Here is a 24,971-nt window from a genome sequence, read left to right as displayed (position 1 = left end):
TAAGAGAGAGACAAATCAGAACTAGATATGTTAATAAAGATGCAGCTCTTCCATCATATGAATAATTCCTCAGAAACATCTGCCAAGAAATACAAGACAAAGGAAAGGGAAAGGGCGAGACAAGTTTATCATTTTAGTGGAATCCAGGTGTGTAGAGAGACATTTGCTTTCGCCCATTGGATAAGTAGGAAAACAATTGATTCCATTGCTAGATCCCTTGATCAAGATGGTTTTAGTGCTAGAATTCATGGCAACAAAGGTAAATCCTCTAAACATGCCTTAACAATGGAGGATGTGAAAAGAGTCAAACAGTTTCTTATTAGTTATGGACTTCCCCTACCTGGCAGGCAACCAAATTTCAGAAATGAGAAAACTATTTTACTGCCCTCTGAGAAAGCCAAAGCAGAAGTTCACCAGGAATATTTGACACTTGCTGATGAGATGTCATTGAAAAAGATATGATGTTTATCTCAATTCAAAACAGTATGGCTTGAGCAGAGCCCCCATATTTTGATCATGAAGCCTGCCACAGACCTATGTCACACTTGCCAGTCCTTTTCGTCAACTCTTTCATGCAGCGGCAATTTGAACGAAGAGGAAAAAGAGGATATTTTATCAAAATATCAAGAGCACGCTTGACATGTCAAAGAACAGAGGGACCATTACAGGGATCAGTGTGCTGAGGCCAAATCAACATTTGCCCAACTCGCTCCAGAGCAGAAAATAAGAGGTATTGCATATTCATTCTAAAGTAGGATCATGCATGATGAAATGTATGTGTGAAATCCCTAAATCATATTTGTAAAATATATACATGATATATACATGAATTAAGAATTAGTCAATATCACTATGTATATATTGTAAAATATAAGCTAATTACAATGATTAGTGTTGAAGTGTAATATGTTTATTTAAACTCTACAAATAAATTAACTCAATTTTTTTATATTTGCTATTGAAACATGGCCTAATGAGTTTAGTGCTGCAGAAAACTAAGTTTTGATATTTTGTTTCTTTTTCTTAGGCCAGCCACCCTGCACATTGCAGTCTGAGTTTCATTATAGCTTTGCCTATGCACAACAAGAGCATTATCCTCACTATGCACAACGAATTGGGCAATTGTTTATTAAAACACATAGGAAATGTCAATGCTTTGGCATCTGCTGTGAGGGATCAGGTACATGACTAAGATTCTTATCAATAATCTTTAGAAATACACACTATGAGAATACATAGATATGTATTATGAGATAAAAGATATCTGCCGAGGTCTACTTTTGTGATTTGAATTATTGCAAATTACATAGTGAAATAATTACTTTTATTTTTTTATAAACTGAATGTTATGTTTATACTTTTAGGCACCCAGATATTTTATCTTGTGGATGAAGCTCAACACTCAAAAAAAGGCGCAAACACTATGACCAGTATGCTACATCACCATTTCATGTACCATGGTCTTGGTGAAACAGATGTGAAGCTTCACATGGATAATTGCAGTGGGCAAAACAAGAATAACACAGTCATCGTGTAAATATCTCATACAAAAATGTAAATAAAAAAAACTTACACTAGTTAAGTTTTATTTCAAATATAAGTTCAGTTTAAGTTCCCATTTAATATATGTGTACTGTATTTGATAATGTCAATAAAACATTATAAGCCCCCCCCCCCCCCCCCCCATTTCAATGGTAAGGGTCAAATGAATAGATCAGAAACCTTTAACTTGGAAAGAAAATTTACAGTTTGTAGTTTGTAATAATGCATTAAGTGTTCTCTTTACCTAGAATGATTTTGCATGCTTATGATATTTTTTGCAATAGATATGGTATGTGATGACAGGTCTCCATGAGTCAGTGAAATTTTCTATGATGGAATCTTGCCACACCAAGTTTAACCCAGATTGGCATTTTTGGTTATGGAAAGTCAAATGGAGCCACTCAAATTTTGAAACCTTAGCGGAAATTGCTGTCAGCGTTTGGAAATCCTCCAGGAATGGCCACAATGTCCCGCAGTCGGTTGATGATCCTGTTGCTCCTCTCTTCTTTTATGACTGGGCAACCTTCTTCAAGAGGATCTTTAAACCAATATCCAGTTTGAAATCATATCATCAATTTAGGTAATTTTAATTAATTGATTGATCTAAAGTTAAACATAATATATATCATTTTATCATTTGTATCCAATGTGGGTTTTTTTCTATCACCTAATTTGTGGGTAATTGTAGAAATGCTTTGAATGATTCAGAATGGACAACGATCATCCTGGTATTGTGTTTGTAAGAAGTATGCAACAAGTCAGGAAGTGGAAGTCAACATCCTCAAAGCTGGTGCAGCAGTTGACCTACTGTTCTCCCATTAGTGATTCCTCCATCAGGGCTTGATGCACACAGACAGTGGTACCTATTCAATGAGGTTGCTCCCTATTGTGTCAACAAGGAAAGCTGTCCAAAGCCAACAGTGCAGAAACCCCTCATCAAGATAGACTCACCGTCACTGGCCAGGAAATGCAGCAAATGTAAACTGACTGGACACAACAAAACATCGTGTAGAACATAACTTAAGCTACATGTATATCCATGTAAATTGTGATGATATTTCAATTTCACTTAAATATTGTTTTTGTTTAACTTCTTTTCATATTTTTACAATATTGATTGATGATTGGATTATTGATTGGAAGGATGGATGGATGAATGATTGTTTAATTAATTGATTGATTGATTAAAATATGATATATAATTTTTACAAAGTTTTATTTCTTGATATATTTTTAAAAGAGGTTTAAGTAAAAACCTGGAATTTTTAAAACCTGATTTTTTTCCCAATGATATTCATTTTACTATGACCAGTTGTTTCATAGAATGCTAACAACATAAGATACTGCATACTATACTGAATTTATCTGGGTACAACTGGTTTAGATGGGTAAATGCATGATATAACTAACTTAAAGACTGCCAAACAACAAAGAATGCATTTTAAAATGTGTTTTACATGTAACTTTATATGCGTTACATGTAATGAAACAGATGCAGAAATTATATACAAAAATGCACAATAAGCACAAATCCCTAGATACTTCAGCAATCTTTGTGACGTCATATCTCAAAAACTAGCTTGTATGTGAGAGTAAAATTTCATGATATTAATTTGGACATATAAGGTGTAAGAATAAGCAAAAATCTCATTTTTGAAAAGTTCCTCATTTGGACTCAAAATGTCATGGCTGGTCACACACACACACACACACACACACACACACACACACACACACACACACACACACACACACACACACACACACACACACACACACATATATATATATATATATATATATATATATATATATATATATATATATATATATATATAATGGCAAAAAGCGATGTTTAAATATAATCCAATTATCGATTTTCTTAATGGCATCATATACAAATTCTAGAAATAATCATTATATACAACTGCTTGTGTGTAATTATAGTTGTCTGTGAAGCAATTACGACTGAACAGTGTCATAACAGATGGTCAAGACGAACATTCTCTAAATGTTGTACAGCAATTGTAATACACTTTCTTATTCCTGTGTTCATTTTCTCGGATTGAATCAATTCCTTCTCAGGTATTTCATTATTATGTTTCCAGCTTAATTTTTCTAAAATAGTTTCTAAGGTTTTTTCCATATTTGTTTTGTCTTTTGGATTTTGCAGTATGCTTTTTACAAGATCGTATTTACACTCATCAACTGCTTTGTGTTTGTCATCTGATTCAATTTCCGGAATAGCGCCAAACAATATTAAAATTATGACCCTAATGCAACACTCTAGTTCAACCAGAGAACTTGTTTCTGTGTCTTTAAAACATACCACAGCAAGGTGTAATGGTGAATATCCATCTTCATTAAGTGTATTTAATATATCCACATTACTCTCAAGAAGTATCAAAATACTCTGTATTCTGCTACGTTTTGAACAATTTGCAGCAATGCTCAAAGGCGTGTCTCCGTTAACATCATCTTTCTTCAGCAAAGCATCAACGGCACTTTTTTCCAGAATACTTTTGAGATATTCTGCACAGGTTTTATCAGTATTATCGGAACAAAGGCAATGGTGTAAGATAGTTGAACCTTTGGCATCTCTTTTCACACGCTGTTCGGAAAACTTCATTATAATTTTTATTACTTTTGTCCTTGGTAATATTTGCTCAACAGCAAACATTAATGGAGTAATTCTTAGCTTGTTTTTTGAATGAACATGCATACCGTCATTTATAATATGTTCCATAGCAAAAGCAGCAAACTCATCAGAAAAAGCTGATATCATCAGAAGATGTAAAATAGTATTTCCTTCACTATCTTTAAATTCCAGAACTCGTTTTTTTATCATTTCAAAGTTATCGCAAAGCATTCCATTTATCGTATTTAACAAACTCTCTCTTCTAGCAACACAAACACCATAAAGTAAAACATAAAGTTGGTATTTCAGAGTAATTTGTCTTGTTTTAACAATTGTGTACAACAGTTCTGTTAAATAGGTAAGGTTGTAACGACATGTCCAAAACAAGCATGGAAGTTTTACAATAGAACTTTCGTTTGCGACACTGAAGATGCTATTAATTGTTTTTTGGTCTTTTTTCTGAAGTTCTGTACAAAAACAATCCGCAAAGTGTCTGTTTTGGAAAAGTTTGCACGAAAATACATGCGACAACTGCTGATCAAGTGTTTCATACAGTAAACGTGCAGCAAACGTTAGCATTTCACTCTCTGATAACGATTCATAATTTTGGTGCTGAATTATATCAAGTGGAAAATACTTCGCAGATTCAAGAACATACGTTTCACATAAATAGGCTCCCACTGCTTCATAAACGCTATCATGAACAAATTTGTAAGTGTGTTCACCAACTTTTTTAAAAAACGCTCCCGAGAGTCTTTGTGCCTCACTTTCCAATTCTTTAAAATCGAATGGTTCAAAAGATGGAAGTATATTTCTAGAAACCTTGTCTAAACACTGTCTACAATGAGTTTCATTTTGTATTTGAAATGATTCAAAATGTTCCATTTTTGTATGCCACTCATTAAAAAACAGACAAAAAAAGAGTGATTTTACTCTATTACTTTTGTCGCTTTTAATTTCATCTTTTATTTGAAATTTTAAATATTCAACAGGACGTGAAAAGAATTCAGCACCCGATTTCTGGTATTCTTTACCACAAACGTATAAATGTGCACATAGTGGGAATCCAATGGGTCCATCCGATTTCTTAATTATTCTTTTAAAATTGGTACTTAATTTTGGGTCTTGGTACCTTTTTTCTCCTTTTGCAAATTCAATTTGCCTACCCAATATTTCGTCTTTTTCTTTGTCGGTAAGAATACTTGCATCTACAAATAAATTTTCGTTTAGAATAGGTGTCACTTTCTCCATATATGAACACGCTCTCTCTATTACATCCGGTCGAGCAGTGATCAAAATGCGAAGCCGGTCTGACCCAAGTTCTCTGACATTTCCCCGAAAATATCTGTTATAAATCTGTTCTAATCTTTCCCACCAATTCTCAAGATTCAAATCCAAAGTTCTTTGAAAGAAAATGTTATCAATAAATACTACGGACTTTTCATCTTTCTCTATATATGTCAATTCGTCCAAAGAACGTATTTTTCTAAAAGTACAATCATGCAGATTTTCACCAATCAAATGAACAGCAGCCATTGTTTTCCCACATCCAGGCGGTCCTTTAAATATGACGATACCGTTTGTAACAAACATTTTCTTTGCCTCCTTGTACATATTTGTTTCCACATAGTACTTGTCCATTTTCTGATAATATTTCAAATATCTTTTACTTTCGTCTACAAAACAATAAAACACTGAATAAATGGTACATAAAGATATGGCCCTCTTATTGCATTTTCCACCTTTGCATAATAGCAAATTGTGTCCTACACAATATATGATTGTTTCTTTTATAGATTCGATGTTCTTGAGTGTTGTTTTTTTTATACTATAATTTTTTTATCTTTTTTTTTTATCATATTTTTAGAAAGTCAGTGAGTTTGCAATACAAAGCGTATGATATAGCCATATAACAAATCATTTATATAACATTCATTTAAGCACATACAAGGGTTGTTCGATATGTATTGTGTATTGTAGCACAGCCCAATAACGCTTTGCATGATTTCGTGGATGGTGATACTCTTGACTAGCTATTTTATTACCTTTTGAACGGTATTAACACGGGCCTTTAGTTCCAAAAAAACTCGGTCATTCGGTAATGCAGGTGGGAAGAAAGGTTTTAATCTGACAAGGTACATGTAAATGATGACACAGTTTGTAAATGGAGAAAAACATTCTTACTGGAGAAAAGCATTCTTACTGGCACAGAACGTAAAATTAAAAATGCAGCAAAATTTGACCAACCTATGACTGAATCAGGCAAGGCAAATGTCTCTCAAAGGTCAGGTATATAATTGAAAGCGATCGCAAATACACGATTTGTGATATTGCCTTAGCTGTTGCCATAATGATATTGCTTGGGCATTTCATTTTAAGGATCCTCGACACCCATTGACTTCTGCTTGTTATGACAGTACGTCACAACATCGCGTTTTGAACGCATTGTGAAACAGTTTATATCGTTAACATTTGCCGTCTATCTCTGTGGCGCAATAAGCGCAGTTCAATCTATTAACCTACAGGTCCGGAGTTTAAATACTGCAGTGGATTTTTATGAATAGTAGTACAATTTAAAAAATTGATTTTTTCCACTAAAATAGATTTTTTCCCTGTCATTTCGAGTCCAACACATGCTAAAAATCCATATCTATAATTAGTTGTTAAGAAGTTCGGGTTTCTCTACAGATGTTTACAAATGGTTTTCCAAGTGTGTATTTTGAAAGTACGAAAGATTTCTGCCAGTTAGACAACTTATATACTAACAAATGAATACAAAACGGGTACAACTACAAACCGTTAAGCAAATGCTAAAAAAATTTCGCAAATTCAATAGAATTTGCAAATAAAATTACAGGTAACGAAGCACTGGATCAGATATAGAAATAAGATTGTTAAGGGTTTTTTTCCCCTGTTACATGTAACCCTCCCATTGTTGCTCTTTACTACTCCTGGGAATCATGGTTTAAATAAACCTGAATCTACACTACCTGAGGATGCTTTCACCTAAGTTTGAGCTTATTTGATTGAAACTTACTTAAGAGAAAAAGATTTGTGAGAAAAAAATCAATAATTCAAAATTTCTGCCTTTTTTAACAAGAGTGTGTTGCCCTTTATTTCAACACACTTGAATGCTCATCACTCAATACTGCTTTGTACAAAGTTTGGTTGAAATAAGTAGTTTTGAGAAAATGAAAATGTAAAAGTTTTCGCCAACTACGACGCCGCCGACAGAGAGACAACGAGCGATCCTTTGGCTTAGGTGGGCTTTAAAAAGTCCGTATCTGGTCGCCAATGCAAATTTCAATAAACCCATAGTTTAGCTATCAGTCAGTGTCTCAGATCTCTTTCTAAATCAGCGTACTGTGATGCATTTTTAACATATGATGAAAGATTGATATTACTTTGACTTCATAAATATTCGTTAAATACTAATTTTTGTGAATTGAATTGTTAAATTGATCCACAAAATTTAATGTTCATTGAAGTGCAATTTCTATTATTATACTTTCATGTTAAATACTGAAATCTGATTGGTTTAGACGCAGTTGATAATCCGTTCTATTACCCTCAGCGTTAGCAACACACTTAGCAACGGGTAACACAACAAATTGCTACATGCGCGTAAACTATGCGCGTACGGTTCGCCAAAGAATTCACGTCATTCATATATAAAAGGAGTAAAGTTTTCTTTAAAATTAAGACATTCAGTATAATAAAATAAATAGTGCCCGTTTAGGAGGGTAGGAGTTGAAATTGACATCCCTCGAAAACCATTGTCAACCTCTGCTTTGCGTCGGTTGACAATAGTTTTCTCGGGGTGTCAATTTCAACTCTTACCCTCCTAAACGGGCACTATTTATATACTAACATATTGTATTGATAGAATCATTGAAATAAAATTTACGTTTCCTTGAAACTGTGATTTTTTTTGAGTCCACGAAAATTGATATCAACGAATATTAATGAAACCATATAGTATATTTCAAACCGAGGAGAATTCATTGATAGGATGTAAAGTTTATTTCACTATTTGAGTTCAACGCTTTCAAATATTGAACAATACACATTTACATATCAAACAACCGTTGTGCATGCAAGTAAATGTCATAAGGAAGAAATTAACAAAATAAGTCCATTACAATCGAAAAATTACAAACTTGGAACCAATTATGTTTTGCTTCCAAGGGATAAAGAGTAAACGAAGAATTGCTTGCCTTTGTTTTCCTCGGCATAATCGTCGTCAGTTTTAATTGATGCAATTACTACAAAAACAACAATAACAATGAAGTTAGTTAGATGAAACAATGAAAACAAAACAATGAGCGAAGAATTTTTAAATATATGTCCGCATTCTCAGTGAAAAAGAGGATGAAATTTGTTGTGATGGCATATGCTTCTGTAGCCATACAACATGTCATATCAGTTTTAAACTATTAAGATCGTATTTTTATGCAAATGTATCTATAAGGAAAATATTTCAAAGTATGCAGTGCATGATAAACATCTGTATATCAACCTACAATTGTGGGCCTAAGAACTATATTGGCATTTTTCCTGCAGAATTGGTTCATCTTTAATGTGTTGATAATAATATTATTATTATCATCATAGGGCACATACAATTTTATTACTGACATTAGTTTATTAGCAATTACATGAATTTTAAGGAGTTGTATTAGAATACAATGGTTCTTCTAAGAACATGGTTTAAACCTTAAATCACATTAACGATATGAAATAAGCAATTTCAAATTCTCATGTACGCAATTTAAAGATGGTTTAGAAAACATACTGTATTTATCCGCTCCTGTTGCTGCTTCAAAGACATTTGTTACTGTTGGTTTTGTTTCTACTAAAAATGGTAAAAAAAATTGTCATAGAGTGAGAAAACTAATCAATATTCATTTCCAACTAAATGATTACATGATTCTTATTCTTTAAATGTAACTAAATGGCAGGATAGGCCACTCAGCCGCAGTCCTAGTGGATATTCCTTCACTTTTTTAAGTGGCTCTTATGTACATACATGTATTTAACATTCACTGACTGTTTTATTTACTTTCTGTTGGTCAGAAATAAGGTTCGAATGTGTTAAGCAGAAAAAATAATTCTATTTTAAAATAAACTATAAATTACATTTATTTGTTTATTATATTCAGTGCTACATGTATATCAATTAACATAAAAATAAAAATAAAGTTTTATCTATCATTCTAGTCCATACTAACATTTATTTCTTAACTTAATTGTCTACGGACTTCTCCGCTTTTTCCTTGATTACGACTAAGAGCGCACGGCGGGTGTGGCCGGTCAGCAGAGGATGCTCACTCCTCCTAAGCACCTAATCCTACGTTTATTTTTTTTTTAGGTCCGCTCTGCTTTGAATTTGTATTTTGTTTTCTGGATTTTTGAGATGGCTGACGGTTTGTTATTGTCATTTTTCATTAAATTAGTCAGAATATCTTATGTTACAATCCGGATTTAATATTAGTTTGACTTTTACTCAGCGTTATAGATATCCAGTTTTAAGGTCAGACGACACGTTCTTCGAAAAATGATAATCATTTTTCAAATTTTCGACGGCCTGGTGATTTACCAAATCAAATCATTAATATTCATTCTCATATTTAAAATGATTTAAATTTTAGAAATATATATACTTATGCCACAAATTTAATATCAGCAATTCAAGTGTATTTTCATTAAGATTATATAGGAAATTGTATGCTGTAGTATAAAATTCTTGGGAAAAATTTTATGAAATTATATATATATATATATATATATATATATATATATATATATATATATATATATATATATATATATATATATATCGGGTTTTTTCCGCGTGTATCAAATTTCCGCTTTTAGTTTTGTTAGAGGTACAAATTGCGGGATCGGAGGAAAAGCACCAGATAATAGATTTTTACGCCTCGTTGTTTATTTAATAATCTATTGACTAGGTAATTTAAACGGTCGCTTTCCTTGCGTAAACCGATATCTCATTATACCCGAGCTACTGGTATATGTAATTGTACCTGATTTATTTATTTATGACTGTTTGCGTCTCTGAAAATAGTTACCAGTAATTATTTCACATAAATGGTTTCATTGTCCGAATTTTCTATTACAAATGGCGACAATTTAGATACTTTTCCCCTCTTACCTCACAGGTATAAACAATCGTGAATAATATTTACCATGCGACTTTGAAATAGTGAAAATTTGATTCGCCTAAATTATATATACCGTTTTAGGCTCCGATTCGCGGAAAAAACCTGATATACGGTATATATAAATGCATACGCTTTACCGGTAATAACTTGAAAGAAAATATTCTGCCGTTGTTAACTATTGTATAATTATATAAGTTTTTATATAAAATAGTATTTTTTCTTTTAATCTATTGCAAAATGACATTGATATTTGTATTCACTACAAAGCCTAATAAGGTAATTAGGTCTAACTGACGTATGTAAGGAAGGTAAGCGGCGTAGATCGATGTTCCTTTTCCGGATTGAGACATTTTGAAAGACTGTGGCGCTGATATTTTACATAAAATACCCAAAGAACAATGTTAGTATTATTAAGTAGGCACTTATGAACTCATTCCCGTATATAACTTTATATGGTCAGGATCTCGTTTCATATGACCTTTAAACTTTGAACCCCTCTTAAGGCCTAAGTAATAGTCAGGCGTTCCTTTCTTTCACAACTTAGAATCTACAACATATGAAGATGCTTGCATAGTAATTTTACAAACTGAAGCATTGTAGTTTTCGAGAGGAAGATTTTAAAACAATTTCCTGTACACTCAACAAAACTTTTAAGTGTTCACCTTAATAAATAGATTTTTTTTAAATTAGGAAAGGAAATTATGTGACAATTTTCAACATTTCGTAACTGATATGTGTTCTCATTGATAGCACAGATACATGTCAAAACAAACAAAACCGATTGAAATCATTTACCCGTGACGAAACGTCAAAACATGAAATTAATATTTTTCTGCGCGTGCTTAATATGATTCTCGCTTTTTTGTAATTGAAAAGGAAAACCACTTAACATGGCCAAAATGATATCTGCAAACACACAAGAACCGTTGGAATATTGGTGTCTGCAGTTTTTTCTACAACAGATCACACTCACTTTATTTTGTTTTTCTGTTTCTGAATATTGGTTTAAATATTAAGCAATTCGAAGGAAACTTTATTTTGTTTATCTATTTTATAACCGTTATATTATTTTCATCGTCAACTTAAAACAGAATAAAAGCTCTAAGCATAATCCAACCAAACCGGAAGTGTTAGTAATATTAAGCAAAGGTCAACATCTCGGGTGGCAACCTGTGGTCAAGGTAAATACAATTTAGAATATACATTATTTGAGGATGCTTGCATAGTTATCTTACAAACTGTAGCTTTGAAGTTTTTGAAGAGAAGATTTTTGACCCTTTTCCCTATATATTTCAATGTTAAACTTTAAACCCCTCTTTAATCGCAATTAAGTCCGGAGCTCATAATAAAAAAAAATAAACATTATTTGAGGATGATTGCATACTAATCTCACAAATTGGAGCATTTCTTGTCATACTTTAAACCCCTCTTTGGACTCCAGTATTAGTCAAGGGGTCACATAATACACTTTTTACGACTTAGAAACTACATTATTTGAGGATGATTGCATAGTAATCTAAACAAGAGGCCAACTGGCCTTAACGGTCACCTGAGTAGCATATATCCCATACACAAACTTGTCATGGAGTCTCATATATGCATCTAATTAATTAGGTTTCATACTGGAGTAGAAAAATTATAAATTTGTAATGACGACCACATTTCGAAAAAGAACTGGGAAACCTATAATTTGGTGAAAAACTAAAAGATCTGATCTACAAAATCATGAATTCAGTTTTCCTTTCAAGTGTGTGGGAGTAAAGAAGATGATTTTTTAACGTTATATGCATTAACATCTATACATTTATTTTGGCCCTGTCTTAGAGTCAAAACCCATACCCCAGGGGACATGAAAATTAAAATTTCAGTAGAGGACTTCCTGGTAAACATAATTATTTGTCAGTTTTTTATACAGATGTGTGAGAATAGAGAGGAAGATTTTTAAACATTATATGCATTAACACTATATTGACATATTGCCCCCACCCCCTCATGTCCTGAACCCCTGACCCAGGGGCCATGAATTTCACAATTTAGTTAAAGGAGATTGTGGATATCATAACCATGTATTCAGTTTTTTGCCCACATGTGTGGAGTATAGAAGAAGATTTTTTAAGACTAAAACAGTTTACTATATGGCCATATTGGCCCCACCCAAGAGCCTAATCACCTAACAAAGGGGTCATGAATTTCACAATTTTGGTAGAGGGCCTCATGGACATCATAACCATGCATTTAGTTTTTAACAAATATATATGGGAGTAGAGAAGAACATTTTCTAAGATTTAATACATTTTTACTATTTGGCCATATTTGCCCCACCCTAGAGCCTGAACCCCTGACTGAGGGGTCATGAATTTCACAATTTTGGTAGAGGGCTTCATGGACATCATAACCATGCATTTAGTTTTTAACAAATATATATGGGAGTAGAGAAGAATATTTTCTAAGATTTAATACGTGTTTACTACATGGCCATATTGGCCCCACCCTAGAGACTGAACCCCTGACCCAGGGGTCATGAATTTCACAATTTTGATATAGGGCTTCATGGACATCATTATCATGCATTTAGTTTTTAACAAATATATAATATTATGATAGTAGAGAAGTAGATTTCACAATTTGGTTAGAGGGCCTCATTAACATCATAATCATCCATTTAGTTTTTAAAAAATATATATGGTAGTAGAGAAGAAGATTTTCTAAGATTTAATACATTTTTACTATATGACAATATTGGCCCCACCCTAGAGCCAAAACCTCTGACCCAGGGGCCATAAATTTCACAATTTTGGTTGAGGACCTCATGGACATCATAACCATGCAACCAGTTTTTTCCTCACATGCGTGGGAGTAGAGAAGAAGATATTTGAAAATTTGGCTTTTTTGCATATTTGGCCCCACCTGTGGCACCCCAGGGGTGGTAGAGCCATAAATTTCACAATTTAGATTCTTCTTACCATAGAGATGCTTTACACCAAAAATGGTAACGATTGGCTTGGTAGTTTTCAAGAAGAAGTTAAAAATGTAAAATTGTTAACACACGACGCACAACGACGGACGAAGACCAATTGCAATAGGTCACCTGAGTGACTCAGGTGACCTAAAAATGGTAGCACTGTATTTCTTAAAAAAATGAGTTTTAAATACCATTCCTTTATATTTCTATGTTGAACTTTGAACCCCTCTTAGGGCATCAGCATCGGTCTGGGGGTCACGATTTCTACTATTTAGAATTTACATTTTTTGAAGATGTTTGCATAGTAATCTCACAACTTGTAGCGCTGTGGTTCGTAAGAAAAACATTTTTTAAACAATGAAAAACATGATTTTTAATATTTTCCCATTATACTTCTATGTTTAACTTGTACCCCTCTTGAGGCCTCAGTATTAGTCAGGGGTCACGATTTTAACAATTAGAATCTGCATTATTTGAAGATGCTTGCATAGTAATATCACAAATTGTAGCATTATAGTTCTTGAAAAAAGAGTTTTGAAATATTTCCCCTCTGTATTTCTATGTGGAACTGTTAACCCCTTTTGGGGCCTCATTAATAGTCAGGGGGTCACGATTTTAACAATTTAGAATATACTTTATTTGATTTTGTTGCAGAGTATTCTTACAAATTGGATCATTGTAGTTTTTGAGAAAAAAAAAATCTTTAAATATTTCCCCTATGTAATTTAATGTTAAACTTTGAAACCCTCTTGGGGCCCCAGTATAAGTCTGGCGGTCACGAATTTAAAGATTTAGAATACCAACGTTTGTGTAAATATTGGCATTTTTGGTGCAATTGTTTTTAAGAAGATTTTTAAGACATGAGCCCTATTTTCACTATTTATCTCCCTGATAAAAAAAATTGTTCTTTATTTTTACAATTTACAGTATTTTTTCCATAAGAATGCGTTGTACCAAGTTTGGTTAAATTTGGCTCTGTGGTTCATGAGAAGAAGAGAAAAATGTGAAAAGTTTACAGACGGTCGGACAACGGACAACAGGTGATCAGAAAAGCCCACCTTATCTTGGTTACCTAAAGTTAATAAATTTCTACTGTCCAGTAAAAGGTTCATTCCTACTAGTAGATGTATTTTAACAAACACTCTAGAATTGATTTTTTGTTTATTCAAATAAATTACTTCAAACTGATATACATGTACCATATGTTATTCACTATAAAATACAACGGAACCGAACATCAATTATGGTAACGGTGTCAAAATGACTACATTGACACCGTTACCATAACCGAGCCTTGGTATTCGGGTAAGATGTATTTTACAGATCTGTGTAAATTTAGAAATTAAAAAATTTAATCAATATGGAAAATTAAAAAAATACTTGCCTTTAACATTTTCCAAAACCTTAATTTCTTTTGACTGCCCTGAAAGATAAATGAGTTATATAAATAAAAGAAGTGTAAGTATAATTCTATTGGGTATGAAATAAGATAGCTCGCATATAAATCGATCGAGACACTTTATATTTTGTTTAAATTCATTTAGAAGTGATACAAAAACTTGTTTACCTTTATTATCTTTACCTATTTCTTTAATTAAAGTCATTTCTTCTTCTTCGTGTTTAGTGATGTTTTCAGGTCTTCTCAGAATGTGTCCTGAGTAAAAAACATATATGTATAAAGCACTATAAATAAACATAGTTATAGTTTCCTTAGTAGTTTAATTAGTAGCGCTAAATTTTGTTTTCTTTGTTTTTCCCATGTAATTCATTTCTTTTGTCCTGAAGAAGGGACTGGTTGTCCAGAAAATTTGACAATATCTATTGTTCGTGTCGTTAGCCATTTTTAGTGCTTTATATACAAAGAATTCACTATATCAAAGCTCCGGCGCTCTATCCACACGGCAAGACAAACGAAACCACTGTTAGTAGATTGCGTTTCGAAGGTCGTGAGTTCAAGCGAGGTGGAGCTCCAATATACAAATATCTCGTTGCTTTAAAAATATAGACACACATATACACACAAAGGTATATGTGCGTTATATACAACACTGCTCAATAATGTGAGCTTTCTAGACTTACTTCTTAATGCAATCACTATGATGACCGTAAGACAAACGCCAAGTACCGCTACGCACACTAACGCAGCAACGATTTCTATAGTTGATTCCCTAAATATAAAGGAAATATTAACAAGAAAACGAAGAGGACATTATGCAAGTACATGTATATTGTATGTATGCTCATGAAAAATATTATTGAATTATGTATTACATGTATAAAATGCAATAATAAAATAATAAAGATACTCAGTTCCTACCTGTTCTCCAAAGTTTTAGTCGTTGTTTCATTTTGGGATGTTATTGTTGTTGTAAATATCGTTGATGTTGCACTCGTTATTATTTTCTTGTTATAACAATCAGGATCTATTTCGTATATAATCATACAATACATGAATATGGAATGTATGCATTATAAAGATATCGAGTTGAATTCTTGTCGTATTATTTAATTAAAGAACGTCACATTGCAATTATAAATGTACAATGAAACATACATGTGTAACTGTTCGTACTTAAACTAAACACGGTTTAACGAGTGATTTAAATCCAAGCATTTCTTACACTTGTATGCTTCTGAAGAGTAGTAGACATTAGCACATCTAAGAACTGCTGTTTCGTTGCATGGAGATAAACCATGACTTTGAATAACTCCCCCACCAACATTAAACTCTGTGCAGAATCCTAAAACGCAAAAGCAGAGAATATATAAAAATATTAGATGTAATAGCTTAAATCAATAAAACTATGCATGTTTTAGGCTATTGAATACACTACCTGTCATTAGTCTCTGAGGTGCACAGACTTCCAAAGTTTTATTTCCATATTCGTTTATTACACAATGATATAAAAACGTTTCAGGTTTTGAACACGTTTGCTGGGTTGCAGTACAATTCTTTCTTCTGACGGCGCTTTTCCATTCTTCTTCAGACGTTGGACAGGATGTAACGCTTGTTACACTTTCGACAGCTTCTTGGCAGTACTGAAAGTTACCTCTACACATCTGTTGTGGAAAAATAATCATAAATCATATACATGTATGTTTGATCACAACCCCCCCCCCCTAAGGAACAGCTTTAAACCTAATATCGAAATTGGGGTAGGGGTGCTCTCAATCACTTGTGGCATTTAGTTAGGTGATACTTACATGTACATGTATGATATAAATCGATAAGTTTAAAAATAGAATATAAAGATAGAAAGCCTATGCATACATGTAATAAGTAAAATACCTGTCCTAGAAGCGGAAGTAGTATCAGTGTTACGTGGATACAGGAGGTCATTATACTCGTCTAAAAAATCAAAATATCAATAAATTACTAGCTTAAAGACATATGCATAAAATTTCTCTTACTGTACATTGTACTATTCTGTACAAATATATGTGAGAGTCTTGAATGTGAATTATGAAAAAAAAAATAATAAACCGGCCGGTTACAATGTTTTCAAAAATTACAATACGAGTAGGGTAATCATTTGATAAAAGAAGAGTTTCAATTTACATTTAGGTGCACCAAGGATGGAACTTATCAAAATTAACCAATGGTACGTTGGTGTGTACCCGTATACATTAAAAAAAACAAAAACGAAAGTACATTTTGCAAACAGTGAAAATAAAATTATTTGTCGCTAAAATTTTTATGATTTTTGTTTACTTATTCAAGATCATTGTTTCTTTTAGATTGATAAGAAACTTTAGAACAATACGTTGAAAATCAAATTAAATCGAAAGTAAAATTTTCTTAAAGCACTCATAAAGAATGGATTAATAAATATATTCATTAAAATCATGTAGATATTATACTTAATTAATGAACTCTACGATTGCAATCGATAATTACAAGAAAAATCCTTGTAATAAAAAGCTCTTACTGACTAATAATAATTCAATCTTCTTCCATTTCCTGTGAAGGACACGTCTTGACTGCGCAGGTGCGAACCAACCACCTGTGACCTCCGATAAACACCCCGTGAATTGAAAATATTTACTAGTTATGTACATTTGTTACTTTTTAAGATATATCTTTCAATGATTAAAACTAATTTCAATATTTTAAAACTTAAATTCTCACTCCTGTACGGAAGGTATACATGCATGTGTTTGAATCGTTCTCAATAATGACTTTTTCAGTTAGACATTGGTCGACCCATTTAAATCGATACTTTACACAGAATATCTCGTGTGCATTTACCTGTAGCGTTTTCAACAGAGCGGTTGCTCGCGAGCGCTCGCATTGTCCCTTTACCTGCAACACGTCTTTAAAATACACAACTAGTAAATGATTCCAGAGTGTCTTTTAGGTGCTATAACCAATTATGACGTCATAATTACTTTAAAAAATCTTTTTCCCGTACTTAACGGCTTTAAAAGAATTATGTAGAAAAGTCAACAATTTCTAGACATTCAATATTAAATCATGGGAAAAGTAGTCCCGATATCTATATTTAATTTGACATCATTTTAAATAGGAGGTCAAGAGCTTATCTAATTCTGTTTTTGGAGAGACTGTATGCATTCTATATATGTTTTATTAGTCAAAAATGGACAACACTCCGAAACGTGTTCATTATTTCGTTCATATTATATTGAAAATGTTAGTTTAAAACATGATTTTTCATTGTGTTTAACAAAATTCTTAGTCCCGGTACACCCTATAAAACAAAGTTATTGTTATGAAGTATCATTAAAAGAATTTATATCTTAAATCTTATAAACATGTAGGCACCTTTCATTTACTAGATCTTGACCTCAAAGACAATATGATTTTCTTCTTTTACTTTTATTTCATCTACATGTATTAAAGCGTTTGTATTAATAAATGTTACATTTAATAGTCTTAGTGAGCATCATTAATAACAGGAAGAAAAACTAAATTTATATCAAATTAATGATATGATGTTGATTGTAATGCATGCCGTTAGTTGCTTCCTGATTGTTTTTTTTTTCTAACTCAAATCAATTATGTTCAGACTTGTAACCGTTTTAATTTCTTTTGATTTATTTCACTTCATAGAAAACCGAGAATGTAATGGGTAAGTACTTTACAAAAATAATTATCTTTTTTTTTTTTTGCTTTTGAATGACATATTCAGTCATCTTTCAATAATCTTTTTTCAGAGTAAGTGGAAAGGTATGTTGCGATGGGTATGCGCTGAATGAAATAACCAGGCAGTGCGAAAGTAAGTTGTTAAGATCGCTTTTATTATGATAATAGTGGAAATATAATTAAACACAATTTATGAATATGATATCAACAAAATATCTCAAATCTAGTAAGCAATAACCCCCCCCCCCCCCCTTTGTTTAAAATACAAAATCGTTAAAACAAATAAAATGTTAAAGGGTCTGATGGAAAACTGTTTAATATTTCCGCGAACTTTAAGTTACTTGTATGTGTCAAGGTCTTATCGTAACATATTTCAGAGTGTCCTATAGGGTATCATCGTAGCAACTGTTCTGAGAAATGCGCTTACCCTGTCTACGGAGATGATTGTCAATATATATGTCATTGTAACAAAAATGAATGCCATTTTGTCACTGGGTGTACTTACAACGAGACATCATTCACAGACAATAGGCTAAGTATGCTCTATCATGATTTTGCATTTATTAAGTTTTGACTACAATAACTTGTGCAAAGGCTTGATGTTACATATTATTACAGTCGTTTCATGCATATCTGTTACATTTGTTTAATCTTATGCTTTGCTTTAGTATGTAATTTTGTTGATATGCTATGAGATTACTATGCTATAAAAGATTTGTATCCTATGCTACGTATATGAGAAAAAGAAATTTAAAACGTATTCATAATTATATGGTTCGCTATGAAATTTGAACAAACACACCTCAATGTAGAGAAGAGTTCCAAATAGTTAGAAGTACGTGCAAAGCATTAAATTTTTGAAATACAAAAGACAACCACTTATTTACATTTCCAACATTTATTCTTTGAAAAAGATGTATACAAATATTAAATAAATATTACAAAAAACTGTTGATAGTGCAAAAGTGCGTTCTGAATGTTAACAAATATCATTTGTTTTATAAATATGAACAATTTTTATGGAAATAAGTAAATATTGAGTAATATTGTTATCATAGTTTATTTTAACTTATTAATCTAAAAAATAGCATTTTAAAACCAAGTAAAAATCATATCGTATGCTATGCTATGGTATGCTATGCTATGACGAATGAGAACTGAATATTAAAGGTGTGATATGCGATTTTGATACTGTGCTATAAGATTCCAATGCTCTGCTATAAGATTCAAATGTATGTTTAAAAGCGATGTTTGAATTGAATAATGTATATTATGTCACAGGTCCCATAAGAGAAGACACAACTAAGCGCAACCTTTTGTCTTCAACGAACAAATTGGTTATACACCGCACCATTAATTACGATTTTTCCTTGGACAGTAACATATACAGCGATACCACACTCGCATTTTTGCTTCCAGATACCGACTTGTTAAAAGACTATTTAGTGGTTCGTATTATAATCGGCTTAATTGGAGTTTTTGTCTTCTTCTTTGCCATTTTTGTTCTGACGTATATCTATTTTAAATGCTTCCGGAAGACGACCAATACTAGTGATAGGGTAAAAGAAACGGAGTGGCAAGCTCAATACAAATCTTTGAGTTTTGATGCAGTGGAACCCCAGCTGATTCCATTACACCCAGATCAACAGGGGCGGGTGAATGCAGATTTCACATACCTTACTCCAGTGTTTAGTGGCAACGAGAGTCGAGAAGCACGTCACACAGGTGAAATAAGAAATGAAAATGAGATAATACCTGAGACCCTTCTACAAGAACAGAGAGTTTGCAACCAAAAAAGTACCAGCAGACAGGATGAACCAAACAGTACAAATATGCATGATGATGTTCAAGAGCATGTCTACATTGAGATTACGGAAGAAAAGATTGAAAGTTCGAAATGAGATGCAGATCCTGAAAATGAAAACAAAAGGTTTACCTACACTAAGGCTAACAAGAAATAACTCTTAACGAATCTGATGTAGAAATAGTCATTGGTGTATATAGCAGTGTCTACATGTGCGTACAAGAATTGTGGTTTTTAAAATCATACGAAATAAGAGGGTTTCTATTTTATAAATGCATTATTCCTTTTATTTCTGTATTATATTTATATGTTATCAATTTGTTTCATTTATGTAGTATATGTGATCAAATAAACTTAAAATATTAATTTAAGCAAACCAGGGTGTTGTTTGTATTTGCAATACCAATTCGGAAAACTTAAAAACTTCTACAGGAAACACTTTGTTCCATATGTTAAACATTAAAAAAAATCTTAACTAAGAAACCCCCAAAAAATTATTCATAGATACTAATGCAGAGCCTCGTCTTCATGAACAATATATTCTAAAGAGTCAACTCCGAATAAGCTCGAATCACCCACGTATCTTTTGAATAAAGTATATACATGTGTATATATATGGCAGAGCTTTAACATTGGTTTGGATCAGGCATGATAGTGGGGAGGTATTATAATAATGCTCAAGACAAACAGAACAGATACATGTAAAAAGATTCCATAACATCTTTCCTCCAAAACATAAGCAGCAGTCCAATTTTTGAAACAAGGCATGGACTTAATTAAAAATGCTTTCCATAAATTATACGACTGATCTTTGAAGTATATAATATATAATGCATAATATCATTACAGATGAATCAAAATCCATTTAATTCAATAATTTTAAACTGCAATTTTGCTAGTAAATGCCACATTATTACTGATAGTCATATTATCAACATCAGTTTCATTAACTTCCACAACACATACCTCCGTGATCAGACTTGCTCAAATATTTAACAATAGATGTAAACTTCTTAAACAAAAAAAACATACTAATTGCATGATTCAAGTATAGCATAAAAATTAATGTTTTCGGGGGGACGCCTCCTTCATATATAAAATCCTAAATATTCATGCATTAATAGGAATTAACAACAATAGATATACAACATATTTTTGCATTCATTCTGGTTATTTACTTTTAAATTTTAACAATTAAATTTTTAATATATATTATTACAGTTTATCTGCGTGTGCAACAATTTTTACATCGTTCAGATTTCCATTGGGAAAATATCAAATCGATCAGTAATGCTCTAAATCAACTTAATCTTAATTGAAATCACTATTGCATAAAAACTATTTTAGTTGATAGCGCCGTGTACAGAATGGTATTGAAGTCTTCACTACAGGGTTTACAGCGATATTGCTAATTACAATCCGAAGTCTCCATCCTTGATATAATTCCGCCTATGGCTTAGAAAGTGGTTATTTCCCTTCCTCATTCCGCTCGCACAGTCATCGAAAAAGTACAAAAACAGAATAAACAGGAACATTTCAATTGGTTTCAAAGTTTTATCTTGTTTTTAAAATCATGAAGAGGAAGGGAGATGGGATTGAAAGTTAATTCATTGATTATTCAATTATGTTTTATTTAATTAGATCTGTATTTCACTAATAAATCCGGATATAAATCTTGAATTAATATACACGTACCAGTCCGAACTAGAATGATGCAAGTATTCATGATTCAAAGTTATAAACGTGTGAGAAAAATAGTCGGAAAACTATAGAAATTAATACTATGAAATTAGGAAATTTATCTCCGTAACGTTTTAAGGTTGGAGTAAATAGTAGGTAATTTATTCTTGGATATCATGATGTGTAACATATTTTTTTTATCCTTTTGTTTTGTCATTTATGTTGTGCAGTTGCCGCCATGCATAGTGAGTGACGGGGGACTCATCCAAAATATCTAGACAAGCAAATAAAAAAAAAAAAAAAGAAAAAGAAAAATGAAATTGGCAAATCATGTGAAAGTTCTTATCGGAAAAGGGGGGATATACCTTTATACTTCAATTTCCCTTTTGATTTCCTTATTTACATGTCGATTTCTCACATCTACCCAAAAGAGGGAATGGCAACTACATGGTAATTAAATTTTCTATATGTATGTTGACACCCCCCCCCCCACCCCCCATCACCACCACCTGATGCTACGTGCCTGACTTTATACATGTATACATGTAAACACATCTTATAAGACTCACTAAATGGCAGAATTCAATGCAAACAATAATTAAGTTCCTGGCATAACTAAATTGTTAACCTCGGGATACATGTACATGACAGAAGGTCCTCAACCTGATCTTATTTGCTGAAAGGAAAAAAAATTATATTACCGTCCAATCTGTTATTTTGATCTTTATTTTTTGGTTAGAGTAATTTTACCAATTTGGCATACATGTACGTATAAATTTCAGAGAGTTCTGGCTCAACTCGGCAATATTTAAATATAACCATGGAAGCTGCTTTATCAAGATATTCCGAACATCATACGTTTTTTATAGCTTTAAAAAGTGATACGACGTTTGATAACTGTTTTTTTTTAAATGCCACTGCTTTCGACGATTTAAAAATTAAGTCATTAGCACATGTATATATATGGTTTCGATGATACAAGAAAGATAACTCTCCTTGGTGGAACTATTTCACCGAGTATTACATATTCCAGAGTTATCCACCTGTCTTGAAATACATCGAATGTATACAAATGATAAGTATTTAAATTACTGAACGTCGGAAACAAGAGACTTTCCTGGAATCACATGCATTTGCTTGAATCATTGTTACCAAAAATATGCCTGTCCATAAAAAAAAAATTCGCATCACACAAATTACAGAGGATCGCACAGCGGCGTAAAGTCTTGTATAATAAAATTCCTCTTTGTCAATATCGGTGCGTTTCGTTATTATTTGTGGTGAAAAAAAGTATGAACATGTCCAATGCTACCATTAATTGTTATTTTTGCCGGATTGCAATATTGTAAATCAGCACCGTGCCGGTATCATCCGGTTTCTTTATGAAACTATTACCTATGCATGTAATTTGTGTAAATGGTTAAAAAAAATCGTATCTGCTCATTTGGTATGCGGGAGGCAACATGTATGTAGTCTATACCGATTCTAAAAGAGTCAAAGAAAGTAAGGTTGAAGTCACAGTGCTATACGTGTCACATGATTGATTATTTCAAGTTAATTATTTATCATAGTTGCGTTCATTCATTTCAACATTTCATGTTTTCATTTCCCATTGTTCATTTGTTTCCCATTCACGCCGCTTCATTTATACAATCATTCATAGTATGATAGTAGTACGAGAGGGGTCGATTAGTGAATAAATTGGTGTGTTAGACTGGTTTTTCGCGTTTGAGTGAGTGGGTACGCTTGTCAGTTTATATAATCTAATTTTTAGCACGAACTTTGAGATTTTTAAAATATCACGACGCCACTCAAGACAGACGGTTGATGACTCGGCTTCAAAACTTTTTAACTCGATTAGTTATCTAGTAGTCTGAAATTGCTGTTATACTTCGTGAGTTATTTTAATCAAATATATTTCATTTAAATACTATTTAACTGAAAATAAATTTAATAAGTCAATGTAGAGAATGAGAGTGTTTAAGTAATATCAAAATTGTATATGATCATAGATCACCTGTGGAAACCATTTATTCATTTCAACACAAAGAAACACAATAAATTCAGAGTCATTTCATGAAGAGACCTTAACATTCTTGTTCCCAAATGTAGCTAAGAAAATATATATTCGCTACCCCTTGATATAAGAATTAGCACGATAAATGTGCCGCCACGATAAGCCTGTTCAGATGATTTAAATAGCTTTTTATGAGCGTATTGCAGTAGTCAATTAAAAATTATTAATCTGATTTTGTAGCAGTCAATTTTAACTGTAATATAAAACAAACCTTTAAAAAATAACCATTTGATTTCAAAATCTTTATTAAGAGTTTTAACTCCTCTGAAGATTTTATTAAAACAAATTTTTAACATCAATTATAAATAACATGTATTTCACATAATCAACAGTCACACGTGTAATGCTGGGACACTAGCCATTATTAACAGTTTTTAAAATTAGTATTACATGAATTGAACAGTGACTAGAAAAGTAAAGAATCTCATGAATAATTTAACAAAATAAATCCACTTAATTTCATTTACACTTATCAGTTTTGAAAAAAGTATTCTACAATTCAAAGATGGAAAGCTGAAAACATGAAATAGGAGTTGTTGTTCATACAACAGAAAGACTAAATAAACGAGTTAACTGGATTAGGTCATAGTTACATATATCTAGTAACATTTGTATCAAAAGGAATAAAAGTTATTTTTTGTTCCATAACCTAGCTATTTTTATGAAAAAAAAGAAAGAATTTACGTTTCTTTTTTGGACAATCCGATTGAAGCGGTTAAGTGCGGTAAATGGTCTTACAATTGTGTGGCGATTGTGTGAGTGGATGAAAGATCAAATTTTATTTTATTTTTCTCAGATCATTCTAAATAGATGGTATATATATAGTTAAAATTCGCGAGGAAAAATGAATTTCTTGCACAAAAATAATGAGATTTCACAAAGGATTTACATGAACAAATACAAAGTTAACTTTAGCTTAAAATCTACATAAACGCATGCTATCTTCACCCACTATCATAGCAAACCATGGGAAATATTTATA

The 24,971-nt window shown here is 32.2% G+C and overlaps 2 protein-coding genes and 1 pseudogene across 3 annotated transcripts; 2 read left to right on the top strand and 1 right to left on the bottom strand.

Annotated features, from left to right (window-relative positions):
• Positions 1-441: 441 nt before the first annotated feature.
• Positions 442-2,652, top strand: LOC128182803 (uncharacterized; annotated as a pseudogene).
• A 12,304-nt stretch (positions 2,653-14,956) lies between these two features.
• On the bottom strand, positions 14,957-17,293 carry LOC128185320 (uncharacterized). Its single transcript, XM_052854947.1, has 6 exons — positions 17,258-17,293; positions 16,614-16,673; positions 16,159-16,384; positions 15,946-16,065; positions 15,642-15,747; positions 14,957-14,978 (listed from the first exon to the last, which is right to left on the bottom strand). The coding sequence occupies exons 2-6, from the start codon at positions 16,662-16,664 to the stop codon at positions 14,957-14,959; spliced, it is 525 nt and encodes a 174-aa protein (XP_052710907.1). The 5' UTR covers positions 16,665-16,673; positions 17,258-17,293.
• Positions 17,294-18,289: 996 nt separating this feature from the next.
• Positions 18,290-20,598, top strand: LOC128184750 (uncharacterized). Of its 2 annotated transcripts, XM_052854334.1 has the most exons (5): positions 18,290-18,414; positions 18,500-18,561; positions 18,806-18,964; positions 19,710-19,876; positions 19,967-20,598. In XM_052854334.1, exons 1-5 carry the CDS (start codon positions 18,344-18,346, stop codon positions 20,327-20,329), a joined length of 822 nt encoding a protein of 273 aa, XP_052710294.1. In that variant the 5' UTR covers positions 18,290-18,343; the 3' UTR covers positions 20,330-20,598. The 2 variants fall into 2 exon arrangements, with proteins under 2 accessions (XP_052710294.1, XP_052710293.1); XM_052854333.1 differs by having other exon boundaries at positions 19,710-20,598.
• The last annotated feature ends 4,373 nt before the right edge of the window (positions 20,599-24,971 follow it).

This window comes from Crassostrea angulata, chromosome 5 (genome assembly GCF_025612915.1).
Source record: "Crassostrea angulata isolate pt1a10 chromosome 5, ASM2561291v2, whole genome shotgun sequence".
In the NCBI taxonomy this organism is placed as follows: domain Eukaryota; kingdom Metazoa; phylum Mollusca; class Bivalvia; order Ostreida; family Ostreidae; genus Magallana; species Magallana angulata.
The sequence above is the reverse complement of the archived record's forward strand: the minus strand, read 5'-3'. Positions and strand labels throughout refer to the sequence as shown.

Coding starts and splice junctions, on each gene's coding strand:
- LOC128185320 (XM_052854947.1), bottom strand. CDS start 16,664: ATGACCTCCTGTATCCACGTAACACTGATACTACTTCCGCTTCTAGGA. Junction 16,385..16,613: donor TACTTCCGCTTCTAGGACAG/GTATTTTACTTA, acceptor TTTCCACAACAG/ATGTGTAGAGGTAACTTTCA. Junction 16,066..16,158: donor ACCTCAGAGACTAATGACAG/GTAGTGTATTCA, acceptor TTTGCGTTTTAG/GATTCTGCACAGAGTTTAAT.
- LOC128184750 (XM_052854333.1), top strand. CDS start 18,344: ATGTTCAGACTTGTAACCGTTTTAATTTCTTTTGATTTATTTCACTTC. Junction 18,562..18,805: donor AATAACCAGGCAGTGCGAAA/GTAAGTTGTTAA, acceptor AACATATTTCAG/AGTGTCCTATAGGGTATCAT. Junction 18,965..19,709: donor ATTCACAGACAATAGGCTAA/GTATGCTCTATC, acceptor ATTATGTCACAG/GTCCCATAAGAGAAGACACA.